General features: G+C 48.1%; 1 protein-coding gene across 1 annotated transcript in view; it reads right to left on the reverse strand.

Annotated features, from left to right (window-relative positions):
• Window positions 1-16,843, reverse strand: part of pappa2 (pappalysin 2) — a gene marked incomplete at both ends in the record, with an annotated part of 139,420 nt that overhangs the window by 55,172 nt on the left and 67,405 nt on the right. Inside the window, 5 exon segments of the mRNA XM_083781953.1 lie at window positions 354-531; window positions 5,409-5,571; window positions 5,844-6,018; window positions 9,199-9,334; window positions 12,225-12,335. Coding sequence (XP_083638079.1) covers window positions 354-531; window positions 5,409-5,571; window positions 5,844-6,018; window positions 9,199-9,334; window positions 12,225-12,335 — 763 coding nt within the window.

Here is a 16,843-nt window from a genome sequence, read left to right on the forward strand (position 1 = left end):
ATTTTTGAAAGAAATCGAAGAACGACTGACATAGAAACTTTTTCAGTACACTGTCAGGATGTAAGCAGGCAGCGGTGGCTGAACGGTTTGCGGAGCGGTCTTGATATCGGACAAGTCGCTAGTTCGTATCCCCGGACCGGCACGTTAAAAATTACCACCGCTGAAGTGCCCTTGAGCAAGGCATTGAACCCCTACCATGAAATGTTCTATGAGCAGGGCCTGGCTGTAAACAAGTTATTGAGCTTATAGTCCAGTTACCCTGGGTAAACATAGTACCTTTCCTTTCATGTAGAAGACATTTTTAGAATCTGATCTCAGGTCAGAATGGCCGGGGTAAAGGGACTCAGACTTACCCTGCAGTATGGCGGGCGAGCCGCAGGTGAAGGAGCACTGCTTGCCGAACGTGGTGCCCCACGGGCAGCTGAAGATGGCGTGGTAGACGTGGGACTGGTCCGGCATGCCGCAGTCCACCGGCTGGCAGCTCACCACGCGGTCCCAGGAACCCTGAACACACTGCAGCTCCGTCTCTCTCTGGAGAGAGGGAGAGAGAGAGGGGGGGGGAGGGAATGAATGGATGAATGAATGGATGGATGAATGAATGAATGGATGGATGAATGAATGAATGGGTGAATTAATTTTATTTGTATAGCACCTTTCCAAACATATAGTTACAAAGTGCTTTACAGAAAGATTATAAAACAGTAATCATAATAACAACAAAGCATCAAAGAGAGAGAGAGAGAGAGAGAGAGAGAGAGAGAGAGAGAGAGAGAGAGAGAGAGAATAAATAAATTAATTAATTGAGAATGAGTTTTTGATAAAATCGCCGACTACCTATTTTGACTGATGAATACTAAATAAAAAAGTTTAAAAAAAAGTTTAAAAAAAAGTAAAAAAATAAGATATTATATTATTCTGCATTTGGAACGGAGACGTTTTGTATTCACTGATTTGTAGTCATCAGGTACAGGGCCGGTACATTGCGCTGGTCATGCTGGGCAATCCCCCCCCCCCCCCCCCCTGTACTGCATGTTCAGATGGAGACGCGAGGCCCCCCCCCCTGTACTGCAGATGGAGACGCGAGGCCCCCCTAACTGTACTGCATGTTCAGATGGAGACGCGAGGCCCCACTGTACTGCAGATGGAGACGCGAGGCCCCCCTGTACTGCAGATGGAGACGTGAGGCAGAGCGTTTTTCACTTTTATTTTTTTAATATATATATTTTTTATCCCACGATTTTGTAACCCATTTTTCACCCCTGTGTCAATCATCTAATGTGATCCTGGGCTCTACACACCCTCCGCCAACCTGGGGAGAGCAACGGACTTAACTCATTCTTCCTTCATGCTTGAGTGTCCAAGTTGCTCCTTTACACCTGACAGGGGGGAGTTTCCCTGGTTGGACGTAGCGCGTGGAAGGAACACGTTATTCCAACCAGTTCCTTTCCCCTCCATCAGGCGCCCCGGCTGGCCAGGGGGAGGCAGTTTAGAGACCAGGATTACTGCATGTTTTTGTGAGGGTACCTACCCTAGGGGACACGGGGAGAACATGCAAACTCCACACAGAAAGGCCCTTTCGCCAACCCCGCCTTCGGGTATGGGCACTGATGACGCGGAGGAGGAAACACGCCACCAGCACCCACAGCGCCCCGAGCGGGAATCGAACCCAGGACCTTCTAGCTGTGAGGCGACAGTACTACCAACTGTGCCACCGTGCCCCTCGTTTTTCACTTTTTTATTGCAGTTTCAACCCCCCCCCCCAAAACAAATGAATGGTTAACCACTTTCAAACTGGCATCCCTACTTTGTGCATGGAACTATAGGTGGAAAAAATGAGATTTGTTTTGCTAAAATCTAAAAAAAAAAACTTAACTGGCCTACTGGCATGTGCACGTAAACCTCTCCAATTGATCCACAATGCCGCAGCACGCTTGGTCTTCAACCAGCCAAAACTCTCACATGTCTCCCCCCTGCTCCGCTCCCTCCATTGGCTCACATGTCTCCCCCCCTGCTCCGCTCCCTCCATTGGCTCCCGGTCGCTGCCCCCCCCCCCCCCTTCTCCGCTCCCTCCATTGGCTCCTGGTCGCTGCCCCCCCCCCTTCTCCGCTCCCTCCATTGGCTCCTGGTCGCTGCCCGCACAGAATACAAAACAGTCATGCTGGCCTACAGAGCAACCAAAGGTATGGCACCCCCTTATCTTCGGGAAAAGACTCGCTCCTCACCGTATAAAAAATCAAACCTGTGTGAACTGAGTGGTGCCCCCACCTCTCTCTCTCTCTCTCTCTCTCTCTCTCTCTCTCTCTCTCATTAGCAGGCAACAGTGCAGCACTATCTCTCTCTCTGTTTCTGGCACAACAGCGCCCCTACTGGTACTCATATAGTCATATACTGGTGCTCATTAAGGTCACAGACACACATAGGTGAACACGGACAAAGCTGTTCCTTGGAGTGATTGCACCACTCAAAAAATAGAAGTAAAACTCCTTAGACTGAGACTTAAGAAAATATTATTTTTCTTTTATCATGCTCATAAAGTGCTCTGTGCTCAAAGTGTGCAATTAAAAAGCAAACGTTTACGGTCCTCAGACCTTCGTCAGTGCTATAGGATTTTCACAGACAAAGAACTTGCTCTTAATTAAAGAGATCCAAAACAATACAGCTCAGGTGCTGATAATTGCTAATTACTAATTGATGACATCATCAGATGGTGTGGCGTGGACAGAATAGATCAAAATCACACAGTTATAATTATGGAAAACAAGAATACTGCATACATCACATGTTGACAGACATCACTTTTTGAAAATAGCTTTTTTCCTTATACAGTAGGTTAGCACTGGAGGGAGAGATCTTCATTCTTAAGCCACCTGGATTGACAGATAAATAAAACCGCGCTTCACCCCCATATCTTCAACATCTGATCCAAACCCCCCCCCCCCCTCGCTCAGATCAGCCAACACAAAGAGGTTGGCAGAACCTTCACAAAAAACACAGCCGGGAACAAAACGCTCCACACATCCCACAGACACATCTCTCTTCTTCTAGCTCCAGAACTATGGAATATAACGCTCCACACATCCCACAGACACATCTCTCTTCTTCTAGCTCCAGAACTATGGAACAAAACGCTCCACACATCCCACAGACACATCTCTCTTCTTCTAGCTCCAGAACTATGGAACAAAACGCTCCACACATCCCACAGACACATCTCTCTTCTTCTAGCTCCAGAACTATGGAACAAAACGCTCCACACATCCATCCCACAGACACATCTCTCTTCTTCTAGCTCCAGAACTATGGAACAAAACGCTCCACACATCCCACAGACACATCTCTCTTCTTCTAGCTAACAAAACGCTCCACACATCCCACAGACACATCTCTCTTCTTCTAGCTCCAGAACTATGGAACAAAAAGCTCCACACATCCCACAGACACATCTCTCTTCTTCTAGCTAACAAAACGCTCCACACATCCCACAGACACATCTCTCTTCTTCTAGCTCCAGAACTATGGAACAAAACGCTCCACACATCCCACAGACACATCTCTCTGCTTCTAGCTCCAGAACTATGGACCAAAACGCTCCACACATCCCACAGACACATCTCCCTTCTTCTAGCTCCAGAACTATGGAATATAACTTCCTACTGCGATCAGAACTGTATCACACTCACTCCCCCCCCAAGGGAGTGTCGAAGCGTCCTTCCTTGAGCAAAGATGCCGAACCCCTCCCCTAATTGATCCCGATGTGCAGCGGGTTTTGGTGCCTTGCAATGTGTTTCCTCCGCCATCGGTGTATGAGTGTGTGTGTGTGTGTGTGTGTGTGTGTGTGTGTATGATTGATGCTTGCGGAACTCGACTTCGTCTCGTTCCTGACCGCATCACTGTCGTGGCAATAATCACGTTAAACCACACCCTCTCGTGTAATATAGCTTAAAGGTATATTCAGTGATTTCACTCAAAAAACCTTAGATGTCGTTTTTGGCTGTGGGACCCAGCCTTTCGTCCAATCAGGATAGAGAGTCAAAAACGAAACCTAAGGTTTTTTGACCCCCAGGGGTTAACTGGGGACAGGGAGGAACTCCTTATATGGTCAGCACACTCTATAGTAGGGAGGATTATCACAACAAAACAAAAAAATAAGTGATATTTGAATTAAGTGAAATCACTGAATATGGCCCAGGCCGTAGCGTAACGGTCTGGGCACCGGACTGGTAATCCAGTCGCAGTGTGCCGCGGGTTCGACTCCCGGACCCGACACGGCCTTTACTGCATGTCATCCCCCCATCTCTCTCCCGTTTCCTGTCAGCCTACTGTCTGTCCCTTCAAAAATCAATAAAAGGCGTAAGCCGCAAAAACAATATCTAAAAAAAAAAAAAAAAAATCACTGAATATACCTTTAAATCTATGTGAAGTGCTTTGGATAAAAGCGATGTATATGAATGCAGCAATGCACCATTTTTACCATTTAACATTCAGTATACCGTACCTGGTAGGACGGTTGTCCCCTGTCCTTACTATGGTCCTTACCTGGTAGGGCGGATGTCCCCTGTCCCCTGTCCCCTGTCCTTACCTGGTAGGGCGGATGTCCCCTGTCCCCTGTCCTTACCTGGTAGGGCGATGTCCCCTGTCCCCTGTCCTTACCTGGTAGGGCGGATGTCCCCTGTCCTCTGTCCCCTGTCCTTACCTGGTAGGGCGGATGTCCCCTGTCCCCTGTCCTTACCTGGTAGGGCGGATGTCTCCTGTCCTTACCTGGTAGGGCGGATGTCCCCTGTCCTTACCTGGTAGGGCGGATGTCCCCTGTCCTTACCTGGTAGGGCGGATGTCCCCTGTCCTTACCTGGTAGGGCGGATGTCCCCTGTCCCCTGTCCTTACCTGGTAGGGCGGATGTCCCCTGTCCTTACCTGGTAGGGCGGATGTCCCCTGTCCCCTGTCCTTACCTGGTAGGGCGGATGTCCCCTGTCCTTACCTGGTAGGGCGGGTGTCCCCTGTCCCCTGTCCTTACCTGGTAGGGCGGATGTCCCCTGTCCCCTGTCCTTACCTGGTAGGGCGGATGTCCCCTGTCCTTACCTGGTAGGGCGGATGTCCCCTGTCCTTACCTGGTAGGGCGGATGTCCCCTGTCCTTACCTGGTAGGGCGGATGTCCCCTGTCCTTACCTGGTAGGGCGGATGTCCCCTGTCCCCTGTCCTTACCTGGTAGGGCGGATGTCCCCTGTCCCCTGTCCTTACCTGGTAGGGCGGATGTCCCCTGTCCTTACCTGGTAGGGCGGATGTCCCCTGTCCTTACCTGGTAGGGCGGATGTCCCCTGTCCCCTGTCCCCTGTCCTTACCTGGTAGGGCGGATGTCCCCTGTCCTTACCTGGTAGGGCGGATGTCCCCTGTCCCCTGTCCCCTGTCCTTACCTGGTAGGGCGGATGTCCCCTGCTGTTGAGGACGGTCAGACTGAGGCCCCGGTGACACTGGACGGAGCAGCGAGAGGCCAGTCCTCCGCCCTTACACCTCACGGAGGCGTGCTCCAGCTGTGGAGGAGAGCAGCTGTCAATCTGACACGGCTGCCGCAGACAGCTGTAAGAGAGAGACAGACAGGTTATATATTATTGGAAATTGTAAATACTCAAGAAACACCTCAGAATTGCACTTGAGTACACAGTACTTAAGTACAATGCACTTGGTCACTTTCCACCACATGGAGTCGATGGGTGCGTGTTGTTGCTCGCGTGCGTGCGATGCGGTAGTCGTAGGAGATCCCATGGTGTGTGCATGCGTGCGTGCGTGCGTGCGTGAGTGCGTGCGTGCGTGCGTGTGTGCGTGCGTGTGAGCGTGCCTGTGGTGCGCACCCGGTGAGGGCGAAGGCACTGAAGTGGCAGGAGGTGCGCAGGGCCACGGCCCCTACCGCCACCTGTGGCGAGGAGAAGAACAGCAGCAGCGCCGAGGTCAGGAAGAAGGGCTGGGAGAGGTCGTGGGTCACGTTCACCATCAGGGGGTTGCGCCCGCACGACAGGTTGTGTGTGCCTGAGAGAGAGACACAGAGGGAGACAGGGCCAGAGAGAGAGAGAGGGAGAGAGAGAGAGAGAGAGAGAGAGACATTTTGATAGTTAAAGGACCTATAACATAAAATTCAACTTTTTCAATTTCTTTTGTGTTTTTGCGGCTCCCATGTGTGTTTTCTATCCCCACAAATAACCAATTTTGAACAATCAGGCCTTCATGTCATATGGGTGTTTTAATGGAAATTGCTCTCAGAAACAGCTCGACTGATTTTGGCCTCATCGTGATGTCATCAATGTCACCCTACTTTGTATAATTCCGCCATTTCTTCAGTCTTCAGTTGCAAATTTGCATTTCCACTTTGTTTACAATGTCCACCATTGTTGATTTTCCAAGCTGGCATGGAATGGAAACAAGCCTGGTTTTATCTAGCATGAGTATTATAATGACTCAAATATTAAATAATCTGCATATCAGCACCCTCTCCACCTCAGGACAGTGTGGTACTGCAGCTAAAACTGCTTTCAAAGTCCAGAAATAAATGACAAGGCCTGGTTATATCAGAGTGGTGATTGAGGCTCAAAACATTAGAAATAACTTTGAGGGACATAGACAATATGATTATTAAATATTAAAAGCCGTTTTAAAATGCATGTTATTTGCACTTTAAGTCATAGTCTTTGGAATACATTTCCATTAATGTTTAGACATATCTCGACCAAGATCTTAAGATTTTTGTTGACTAAACGCCTATTCACAGTCCAGTTCTCGGTGAAGAGGTCACCACCGAAGCGTTGGTTAGTAAAGGCTCATACATAGTCTGGATTTTCGGTGGTGAGGTGACCACCGCTCCGGTGGTGAGGTGACCACCGGAGCTGAAATAACGTTGAGCGGTGGTGAGTAAAAACAGACAGAAGGGCTGGGGCGGTGTTGGCGGTGGTTTGCTCTTCACCGCGGCTCAGTGACGTCATGTTGTAGTTCGGTGGTCACCTCAGTGACGTCATGTTGTAGTTCGGTGGTCACCTCAGTGACGTCATGTTGTAGTTCGGTGGTCACCTCAGTGACGTCATGTTGTAGTTCGGTGGTCACCTCAGTGACGTCATGTTGTAGTTCGGTGGTCACCTAACCACCGAAAATCCAGACTATGTATGAGCCTTTAGAACTACATGTTGTAGTTTCCGGTGGTCACCTCTTCATCAAAAACTGGACTGTAGTGTGAATACGAATAGGCCTAAAGTCTAAAAATATTTTGGCAGGCCTTGATGGCGTCGTAATTACAGATTTCACGCTCGGTTGCGCATGCTAAAAAATACCCTTGCTTGCGACACGTTGTGAGCTTGTAGATCTGCTATTTTCAGAGTGCAACAGCCGAGCGCATGAACCAGACATGAATCACTTGACTTTCAGTTCTACTGGATCTCTCCTCCACTAGTACATTTTTAGTCTAGTTTTTTTTCGTTGGCAAAATTGTCAACAATTGTCTTAGTTTTAGTCATCATAGCATAATAGTTTGTGTTTTGTTTTTCGTCAGTAAAAAAAAAAAAAAGGGTAGTTGACGTGTATTTTTCGGCATCATTTTTGAGCGGTGCAACCATAGGGTGCAGCCACTCCAAGGTCCAGCTTTGTCCGTCCGTCCGTCCGTCCGTCTGTCCGTCTGTCCCTACTGTATGTTTTCAGTCGACAGAACTCTGGAGAGAACATAATCCAGTGTTTTGCAGCGTGTGAGAGCCAGGATGTCCCTGCTATGCCTCGATAGCCATATTGTTTTGGTTCAGTCTGTCCTGTTATGGTTCAGTTTGTCCTTTAGCAGTTGTACCGTGGTCTCTAACCCATTCAGGACGGGAAAACACCTTTTGGTGGGGGTTTTTAAGCATTATCTGATACTTTAGCTAAAAAATAGCAGATCTACAAGCTCGTAAGGCGCGGCAGCTTGTAAGAGCTCACTATTTTGTTTCGAGAAATCGTGAAAATGTGGTGCAAATCTTTGAACATACTGTCATAATCTTTCAGAGCGAATGTTTTTCACTCAAATCTTTGCTTCTGGAGGGGGAGGGCGGGGGAGGGGGGGGGGGGTCCCTGGAACAACATATTTTGAGATGGTGGTCGGCGGCCAATTACAAATAATTTTCGGGGCTCCTTGGCATGACATAGTTTGAGAACCACTGACACAGAAACATAGGTTTTTCAGAAAACTGTGGATTTAGAAGCCCCCTTTTTTATGTTTTTTGAATGGGCCTGAGTGAGGTCTACATGGGCTAATCCCTGTGTGTTGGTTGGCTGTGACTACCTTAGTTACCACCGACCTGACTGTTATTGTACTCGTACCCCCATGAACGCACCGTCCTCCAACGCTTATTGATACCGCCCGCGGGGTCTCAATAAACGTCTTATCTGGTTTGTAACGGGCTCGGGTTTCTTGACTCCTCTTGCCTCATCAACCAGGGAGTCATTTTATTTTATTTCATTTGTTTTAAATGGTAAATGGTAAATGGTGCATTTATATAGCGCCTTTATCCAAGGCGCTTTACATAGATTGTGCATTACATTCACCCATTCACACACACATTCATACACCGATGGCGGCGGAAGCCATGCAAGGTACCGACCAGCACATCGGGAGCAATTTGGGGTTCAGTGTCTTTGCCCAAGGACACTTCGACATGTAGACAGGAGGAGGAGCCGGGATTCGAACCGCCGACCCATGGATCATTGGACGACCTGCTCTACCTCTTGAGCCACAGTCGCCCGTTGTATGTTATTGTAGTATGTTCTGTGTTCTCACCCAGGGAGTGGTTCTGTATGTTCTGTGCTCTCAGAACTCACCCAGGGAGTGGTTCTGTATGTTCTGTGCTCTCAGAACTCACCCAGGGAGTGGTTCTGTATGTTCTGTGCTCTCAGAACTCACCCAGGGAGTGGTTCTGTATGTTCTGTGCTCTCAGAACTCACCCAGGGAGTGGTTCTGTATGTTCTGTGCTCTCAGAACTCACCCAGGGAGTGGTTCTATATGTTCTGTGCTCTCAGAACTCACCCAGGGAGTGGTTCTATATGTTCTGTGCTCTCAGAACTCACCCAGGGAGTGGTTCTGTATGTTCTGTGCTCTCAGAACTCACCCAGGGAGTGGTTCTGTATGTTCTGTGCTCTCAGAACTCACCCAGGGAGTGGTTCTTGGGGTGTATTATTGTATAGTATGTTCTGTTCTCTCACCCAGGGAGTGGTTCTTGCCGTTGGTGTCAGACAGAACGATGGTGACGGTCCGTCGGCACTGCTCGCCGGGCCACGCCCCGTCCGACACCAGGTACACCATCACGGACGCAGCCACGCCCGGCCGGGCGAACGCCACCTGGAAACCAGACAAACCAGACAAACCACACTCAGTCAGAACGCCACCTGGAAACCAGACAAACCACACTCAGTCAGAACGCCACCTACAAACCAGACAAACCAGACAAACCACACTCAGTCAGAACGTCTTTGCAACCACTCAGAACGCCACCTGGAAACCAGACAAACCACACTCAGTCAGAACGTCACCTGGAAACCAGACAAACCACACTCAGTCAGAACGTCACCTGGAAACCAGACAAACCAGACAAACCACACTCAGTCAGAACGTCTTTGCAACCACTCAGAACGCCACCTGGAAACCAGACAAACCACACTCAGTCAGAACGTCTTTGCAACCACTCAGAACGCCACCTGGAAACCAGACAAACCACACTCAGTCAGAACGCGACCTGGAAACCAGACAAACCACACTCAGTCAGAACGTCACCTGGAAACCAGACAAACCAGACAAACCAAACTCAGTCAGAACGTCACCTGGAAACCAGACAAACCACACTCAGTCAGAACGTCACCTGGAAACCAGACAAACCACACTCAGTCAGAACGCCACCTGGAAACCAGACAAACCACACTCAGTCAGAACGCCACCTGGAAACCAGACAAACCACACTCAGTCAGAACGCCACCTGGAAACCAGACAAACCACACTCAGTCAGAACACCACCTGGAAACCAGACAAACCAGACAAACTCAGTCAGAACGTCACCTGGAAACCAGACAAACCACACTCAGTCAGAACGTCACCTGGAAACCAGACAAACCACACTCAGTCAGAACGTCACCTGGAAACCAGACTAACCAGACAAACCACACTCAGTCAGAACGCCACCTGGAAACCAGACAAACCACACTCAGTCAGAACGTCACCTGGAAACCAGACAAACCACACTCAGTCAGAACGCCACCTGGAAACCAGACAAACCAAACTAAGTCAGAACGCCACCTGGAAACCAGACAAACCACACTCAGTCAGAACGCCACCTGGAAACCAGACAAACCACACTCAGTCAGAACGTCTTGGCAACCACACTCAGAACGCCACCTGGAAACCAGACAAACCAGACAAACTCAGTCAGAACGTCTTTGCAACGACACTCATGGAACGAAAGCAGAATAATATACAATGTCAAGACTGAAAATGTAATGATGATGTTTTAAGGGCCAACTAGCTGAAGAAATCATGACGTTTGTGAGACCATTCATTCACTGGGATTGTTACAATCAAAAGCGTGCATGCATAGGGCCTTTTGATTTGGCGTAGCGCCAGAGGGCCCTCGGATGGGTTTGATTGGGCCCTGCTAATCTCCACCACGGCTTCGCAAACCTTTCAGCCCTCGACCCCAACATAACGCTGCCATTCTGCAGTACCTTCAGCCCTCGACCCCGACATAACGCTGCCGTTCTGCAGTACCTGTGTGTGTGCAATCTCTAGTCACTACTCACTATAGGTGATTTTCTGTTTTTGTCAAATTGCTGCACTACTGTCTATTCATGTGTCCTTTTGGTGTTAGCATTACGTTATGGATTAGCTATTGAAAAATAGCAGATCTACAAGCTCATAGCCGAGTGGCGCTCTACGAGCTTGTAGGTTTGCTATTTTTTTTTAAAAGAGCGAAAAAAGAGCGACTGACATAGAAACATAGCTTTTTCAGAAAACTGTCAGGATGTAGAAGACATTTTTTAGAATCTGATCTCAGGTCAGAATGGGTTAAGCCAGACGGGATGTGTTTGTAGGTGAGGTGTACCTTAAGCCAGACCGGATGTGTTTGTAGGTGAGGTGTACCTTAAGCCAGACGGGATGTGTTTGTAGGTGAGGTGTACCTTAAGCCAGACCGGATGTGTCTGTAGCTGAGGTGTACCTTAAGCCAGACCGGATGTGTTTGTAGGTGAGGTGTACCTTAAGCCAGACCGGATGTGTTTGTAGGTGAGGTGTACCTTAAGCCAGACCGGATGTGTTTGTAGGTGAGGTGTACCTTAAGCTACACCGGATGTGTTTGTAGGTGAGGTGTACCTTAAGCCAGACCGGATGTGTTTGTAGGTGAGGTGTACCTTAAGCCACACCGGGTGTGTTTGTAGGTGAGGTGTACCTTAAGCTACACCGGATGTGTTTGTAGGTGAGGTGTACCTTAAGCCAGACCGGATGTGTTTGTAGGTGAGGTATACCTTAAGCCAGACCGGATGTGTTTGTAGGTGAGGTGTACCTTAAGCCAGACCGGATGTGTTTGTAGGTGAGGTATACCTTAAGCCAGACCGGATGTGTTTGTAGGTGAGGTGTACCTTAAGCTACACCGGATGTGTTTGTAGGTGAGGTGTACCTTAAGCCAGACCGGATGTGTTTGTAGGTGAGGTGTACCTTAAGCCAGACCGGATGTGTTTGTAGGTGAGGTGTACCTTAAGCTACACCGGATGTGTTTGTAGGTGAGGTGTACCTTAAGCCAGACCGGATGTGTTTGTAGGTGAGGTGTACCTTAAGCCACACCGGATGTGTTTGTAGGTGAGGTGTACCTTAAGCCAGACCGGATGTGTTTGTAGGTGAGGTGTACCTTAAGCCAGACCGGATGTGTTTGTAGGTGAGGTGTACCTTAAGCCAGACCGGATGTGTTTGTAGGTGAGGTGTACCTTAAGCCAGACCGGATGTGTTTGTAGGTGAGGTGTACCTTAAGCCAGACCGGATGTGTTTGTAGGTGAGGTGTACCTTAAGCCAGACCGGATGTGTTTGTAGGTGAGGTGTACCTTAAGCCAGACCGGATGTGTTTGTAGGTGAGGTGTACCTTAAGCCAGACCGGATGTGTTTGTAGGTGAGGTGTACCTTAAGCCAGACCGGATGTGTTTGTAGGTGAGGTGTACCTTAAGCCAGACCGGATGTGTTTGTAGGTGAGGTGTACCTTAAGCCACACCGGATGGTCCAGCTCGTTGTGTGAGATGGACTGGGCGGTACACGGGAACCAAGCGTCGGTGGACTTCTCATTCAGCTCCAGATAATGAGATCTGCAGGACTTGAGCACAGGAAAAAACATCATTATAGTTACCATTATAGATCAAATCAAGTCAACAGCTCAATCGATTGATTGATTGATTGATTGATTGATTGATTGATTGATTGATTGATTGATTGATTGGTTGATTGATCTGGAGGGTGGGTCTAGCCCTGTTCTGTTAGACCTGTTCAGACCAGAGTATGAGACTATATTGATCTAAGCTTGGCGATGTTTCTGAGGTGGAAAAAGCATGTCCGGGTAACTGATTTGATGTGGGTGTCGAGATGCAACGATTGGTCAAAATTGACGCCAAGGTTTCTGAGGTTGGGTTTGAGGGGGCCGATACAGTCTACCACCTTGGGAACAATGTTATCAACAAGTAGTACCTCCGTTTTTTCGTTGTTCAGCTGGAGGAAATTACCTGACATTCAGGCCTTAATGGCTGATATACAGTCAAATAAAACATTGCAATTAAAATCTGCAGGGCACTTAGACCCCTTTTCCACCGGTTGGTTCCCAGTGGGAACCGGTTCAGTTCTTTTTGGTTTTTAGTCCATGAGCCAGAGCTCCAACATTTGTGGACGAACTATACACTATATTAAATTGTTTATAGGATCAATACAAGTAAATACATACATGATAACCCTTCCACAGTAGTAGCTTTTTCATATTTTCGATTATTTTGCATATTTTCCTACATAATGCCTCATTTGCATATTAAAAAATGTAACATTTGTAATACAATAAATCATTGTCTTCGTGTAAGTACTCAATTGGGGAAGTTTCATGGTGATAATAATCTAATATAGGTATGGTTTTGCCCACTCAATTCATAATTAACGTTTCAATTTTGGAGCTCTGGCTCATGGACTAAAAACCAAAAAGAACTGAACCGGTTCCCATTGGGAACCAAGCGGTGGAAAAGGGGCCTTAGTGTTAAAAGAATAATAAAGCTGGATGTCATCTGCATAGAAATTGTATGAAATGTTGTTAAAAGTGCTCATAAGGGGTAGCATATATAACGAAAATAGGGTTGGACCAAGGACTGAGCCCTGGGGCACCCCACAGGAGAGGGGGACAGAGCCCTGGGGCACCCCACAGGAGAGGGGGACAGAGCCCTGAGCCCTGGGGCACCCCACAGGAGAGGGGGACAGAGCCCTGAGCCCTGGGGCACCCCACAGGAGAGGGGGACAGAGCCCTGAGCCCTGGGGCACCCCACAGGAGAGGGGGACAGAGCCCTGAGCCCTGGGGCACCCCACAGGAGAGGGGGACAGAGCCCTGAGCCCTGGGGCACCCCACAGGAGAGGGGGACAGAGCCCTGAGCCCTGAGCCCTGGGGCACCCCACAGGAGAGGGGGACAGAGCCCTGAGCCCTGGGGCACCCCACAGGAGAGGGGGACAGAGCCCTGAGCCCTGGGGCACCCCACAGGAGAGGGGGACAGAGCCCTGAGCCCTGAGCCCTGGGGCACCCCACAGGAGAGGGGGACAGAGCCCTGAGCCCTGGGGCACCCCACAGGAGAGGGGGACAGAGACTGCCACTGCCACGGAAAACCTTCTGCCTATGAGGTAGGAGGAAAACCAATGACCCCCCCACTCTATCCCTAAACCTATGGATTAAAATGGTGTAATCTATGGTGTCAAAAGCGGCACTGAGGTCCAACAGGACCAAAACCAATCCTCTACCGGCATCTGGTGACATCATTAGGTCGTTTGATACTTTTAAAAGTGCTGTCTCAGTGGAGTTTGTCTGAAACCGGATTGAATTTTGTCTAAAATATTAAGTTTTAGTTAAAAGTTGTTCAGCATTTTTTTTCTTCTAAAATCTTGGATATAATAATAATATGCATAAAGACTAATGATGAAGCTGCAACGTTATGATTTCGAGCTGACATACAGTACACACCAGGTAAACACATTGTGATGGCTGATACTCTGTCCAGGGCAACAACACACAGTGACACACCAGCGAGCTCTACAGAGACTGATGTTCAATTACATGTGAACTTGATTGATACAGCATCACTACCTGTATCAGACAGGACATCTAAGCAGATTGTAGCAGAAAGGGAGAAGAACCCAGTACTACAGAGGGTCATGAAACATCTGGAAGAGAACTGGCCTCGAGGTGAATGTCAATATAACATCAGAGCAGAGCTGAGTGTGATGAATGGACTTCTACTCAGAAAGAACATAATTGCCATCCCTCAAAACAAAAGAACAGAATTGCCATCCCTCAAAACAAAAGAACAGAATTGTCATCCCTCAGGCTTCATCCACACCTACATAAACGTGGCTTTTTCGTTTTCGTTTTTTTAAATCTCTCTGTCCATATGACCAATGGCAAGACCCATGCAAAACTCCGTTTACATTGTCCACACAGGGAACACACAGGCGGAGTTTAAAAAAAATACACTGTGGCAGGAGTTTTCCAAAAGATGCGTTTATATGGACCAAAAACGCGTTTGCGTGTGGGCGACCCCCCCCAAAACGCATATAAAAACCTAGGTTTATCCGTTTACCCGGATACGTGTGGACAAGGCCTCAGTCACTGAGAAAAGAGATGTTGAAAAGACTCCACGGGGGGAACCTCGGAATGGAGAAATGTAAGAGAAGAGCCAGAACATCAATTTATTGGCCAGGAATCAACACAGACATTGACAAGCTGTGAAACTTGTGTGAAACATCATGCCAAGCAGCAGAAAGAGCCCATGGAAACTACAGACCTACCTACTGTGCCTTGGCAGAAAGGTGGAACTGACTCGTTACACCTGGATGGAAAGAATGATCTGCTGGTCAAAGGCTATTTTTCTCACTTTCCAGAGATCACATCCAGCATGACAGCTACTTGTGTGATTACACATCTGACATAATTTATATCTTCGCGAGACATGGAATTTGTCAAATTTTACAATGGGCCATGTTACAACTGTAAGGAGTTCCAGGAACTTTGCCGAAGAATATGATTTCCAGCATATCACATCACGCCCCCTGAATTCCCAATCCAATGGCAAAGCAGAAAAAGGTGTGCAAGGTGTGTAACAAATCTACTCAAGAAAGCACGAGAGAGTGGTTCTGATCCATATCTAGCTCTACTGAGTTACCGAACATCACCACTAAAACATGGTATGTCTAACAGCTGAGCTACTGATGGGACACAGACTGCGAACCACACTTCCTCACACTGTAAAACAGAAGAAGCATAGCCTCATGAGACAGACACAGAAGTGTCTGCAAAACAGACAGAAAGGAAACTATATGACAACGTGTCCAAATGTTTAGTTCCACTGTCTAAACACGACACAGTGAGAGTTGAAGACTCAAACTACTGGAACAAGAAAGCCTGCCGTTCTGAAGGAAGTGGGTCCTAGATCTTACACCGTCAGGACAGAAGATGGTCATGTTCTGAGAAGGAATCGAAGGAGCTTGCTGAAAAAAACCAGAGACACTTGAAGAACAGTCAGCTGAGGATGAAGTTTGCACCACAGCGGCACCACCAGCTGAGCTGACAAACTTACCACCTCCAGCTCACCAGACACCTCCAGCTTCAACTGACCAGAGACCTTCAACTTCAACTGACCAGACACCTTCACCTTCAACTGAACAGACACCTCCAGCTTCGACCAGACACCTTCACCTTCAACTGACCAGACACCTCCACCTTCAACTGACCAGACACCTCCAGCTTCAACTGACCAGACACCTTCACCTTCAACTGACCAGACACCTTCAGCTTCAACTGACCAGAGACCTTCAACTGACCAGACACCTTCACCTTCAACTGACCAGACACCTTCACCTTCAACTGACCAGACACCTTCACCTTCAACTGACCAGACACCTCCAGCTTCAACTGACCAGACACCTCCAGCTTCAACTGACCAGACACCTCCACCTTCAACTGACCAGAGACCTTCAACACCTGTACTGAGAAGGTCAACACGCCAGTCTAAACCACCTGACAGACTGGTCCTCAAAAAGAACAGCCCAGAGCTGTAACCTATTTGCATAAAATAATAAAAAAAACATTTGAGCACGCATACAAAAGAAAAAGAAAAAAAAAAAAACAGAAAGAAAGAAAGAAAGAAAATGTGATGGACATTGATATGTGTTATATGCATTTGGAATAGCAACAGTTTAAAAAACAATTCACAGAATGTGTTGTGCAATTTCACAGAGAGAATTTAACAGAAATGTTTAAAAGTATTTGTGTGATTTTACATTTAAAGAAAAAGGGACGTTGTGATTATGTGACTTAACATAACAGCCACTATAGATGGCAATGATGATGACTACGCCACAGCTATATCTAGACCACACCTACAGACATTTCCAGATCAGATAGGACGTCTGACCTCTGACCTGCATGCTGCCAACTCTACCAGTCCAAATTAAGTAACATTGCATCATCATCATCATCATTTTTCGGCCGCGGTCGAGATAATGGATTCCACAATGCCACGCCAGACTTCCCGGTCCTTCATTGCCACCCCCAGTTCCTGCCTTACTGAAGCATGTGTCCCTAGCAAT

The sequence above is a fragment of the Protomyctophum parallelum genome, assembly GCF_964188405.1.
Source record: "Protomyctophum parallelum genome assembly, chromosome: 14".
Lineage (NCBI taxonomy): Eukaryota > Metazoa > Chordata > Actinopteri > Myctophiformes > Myctophidae > Protomyctophum > Protomyctophum parallelum.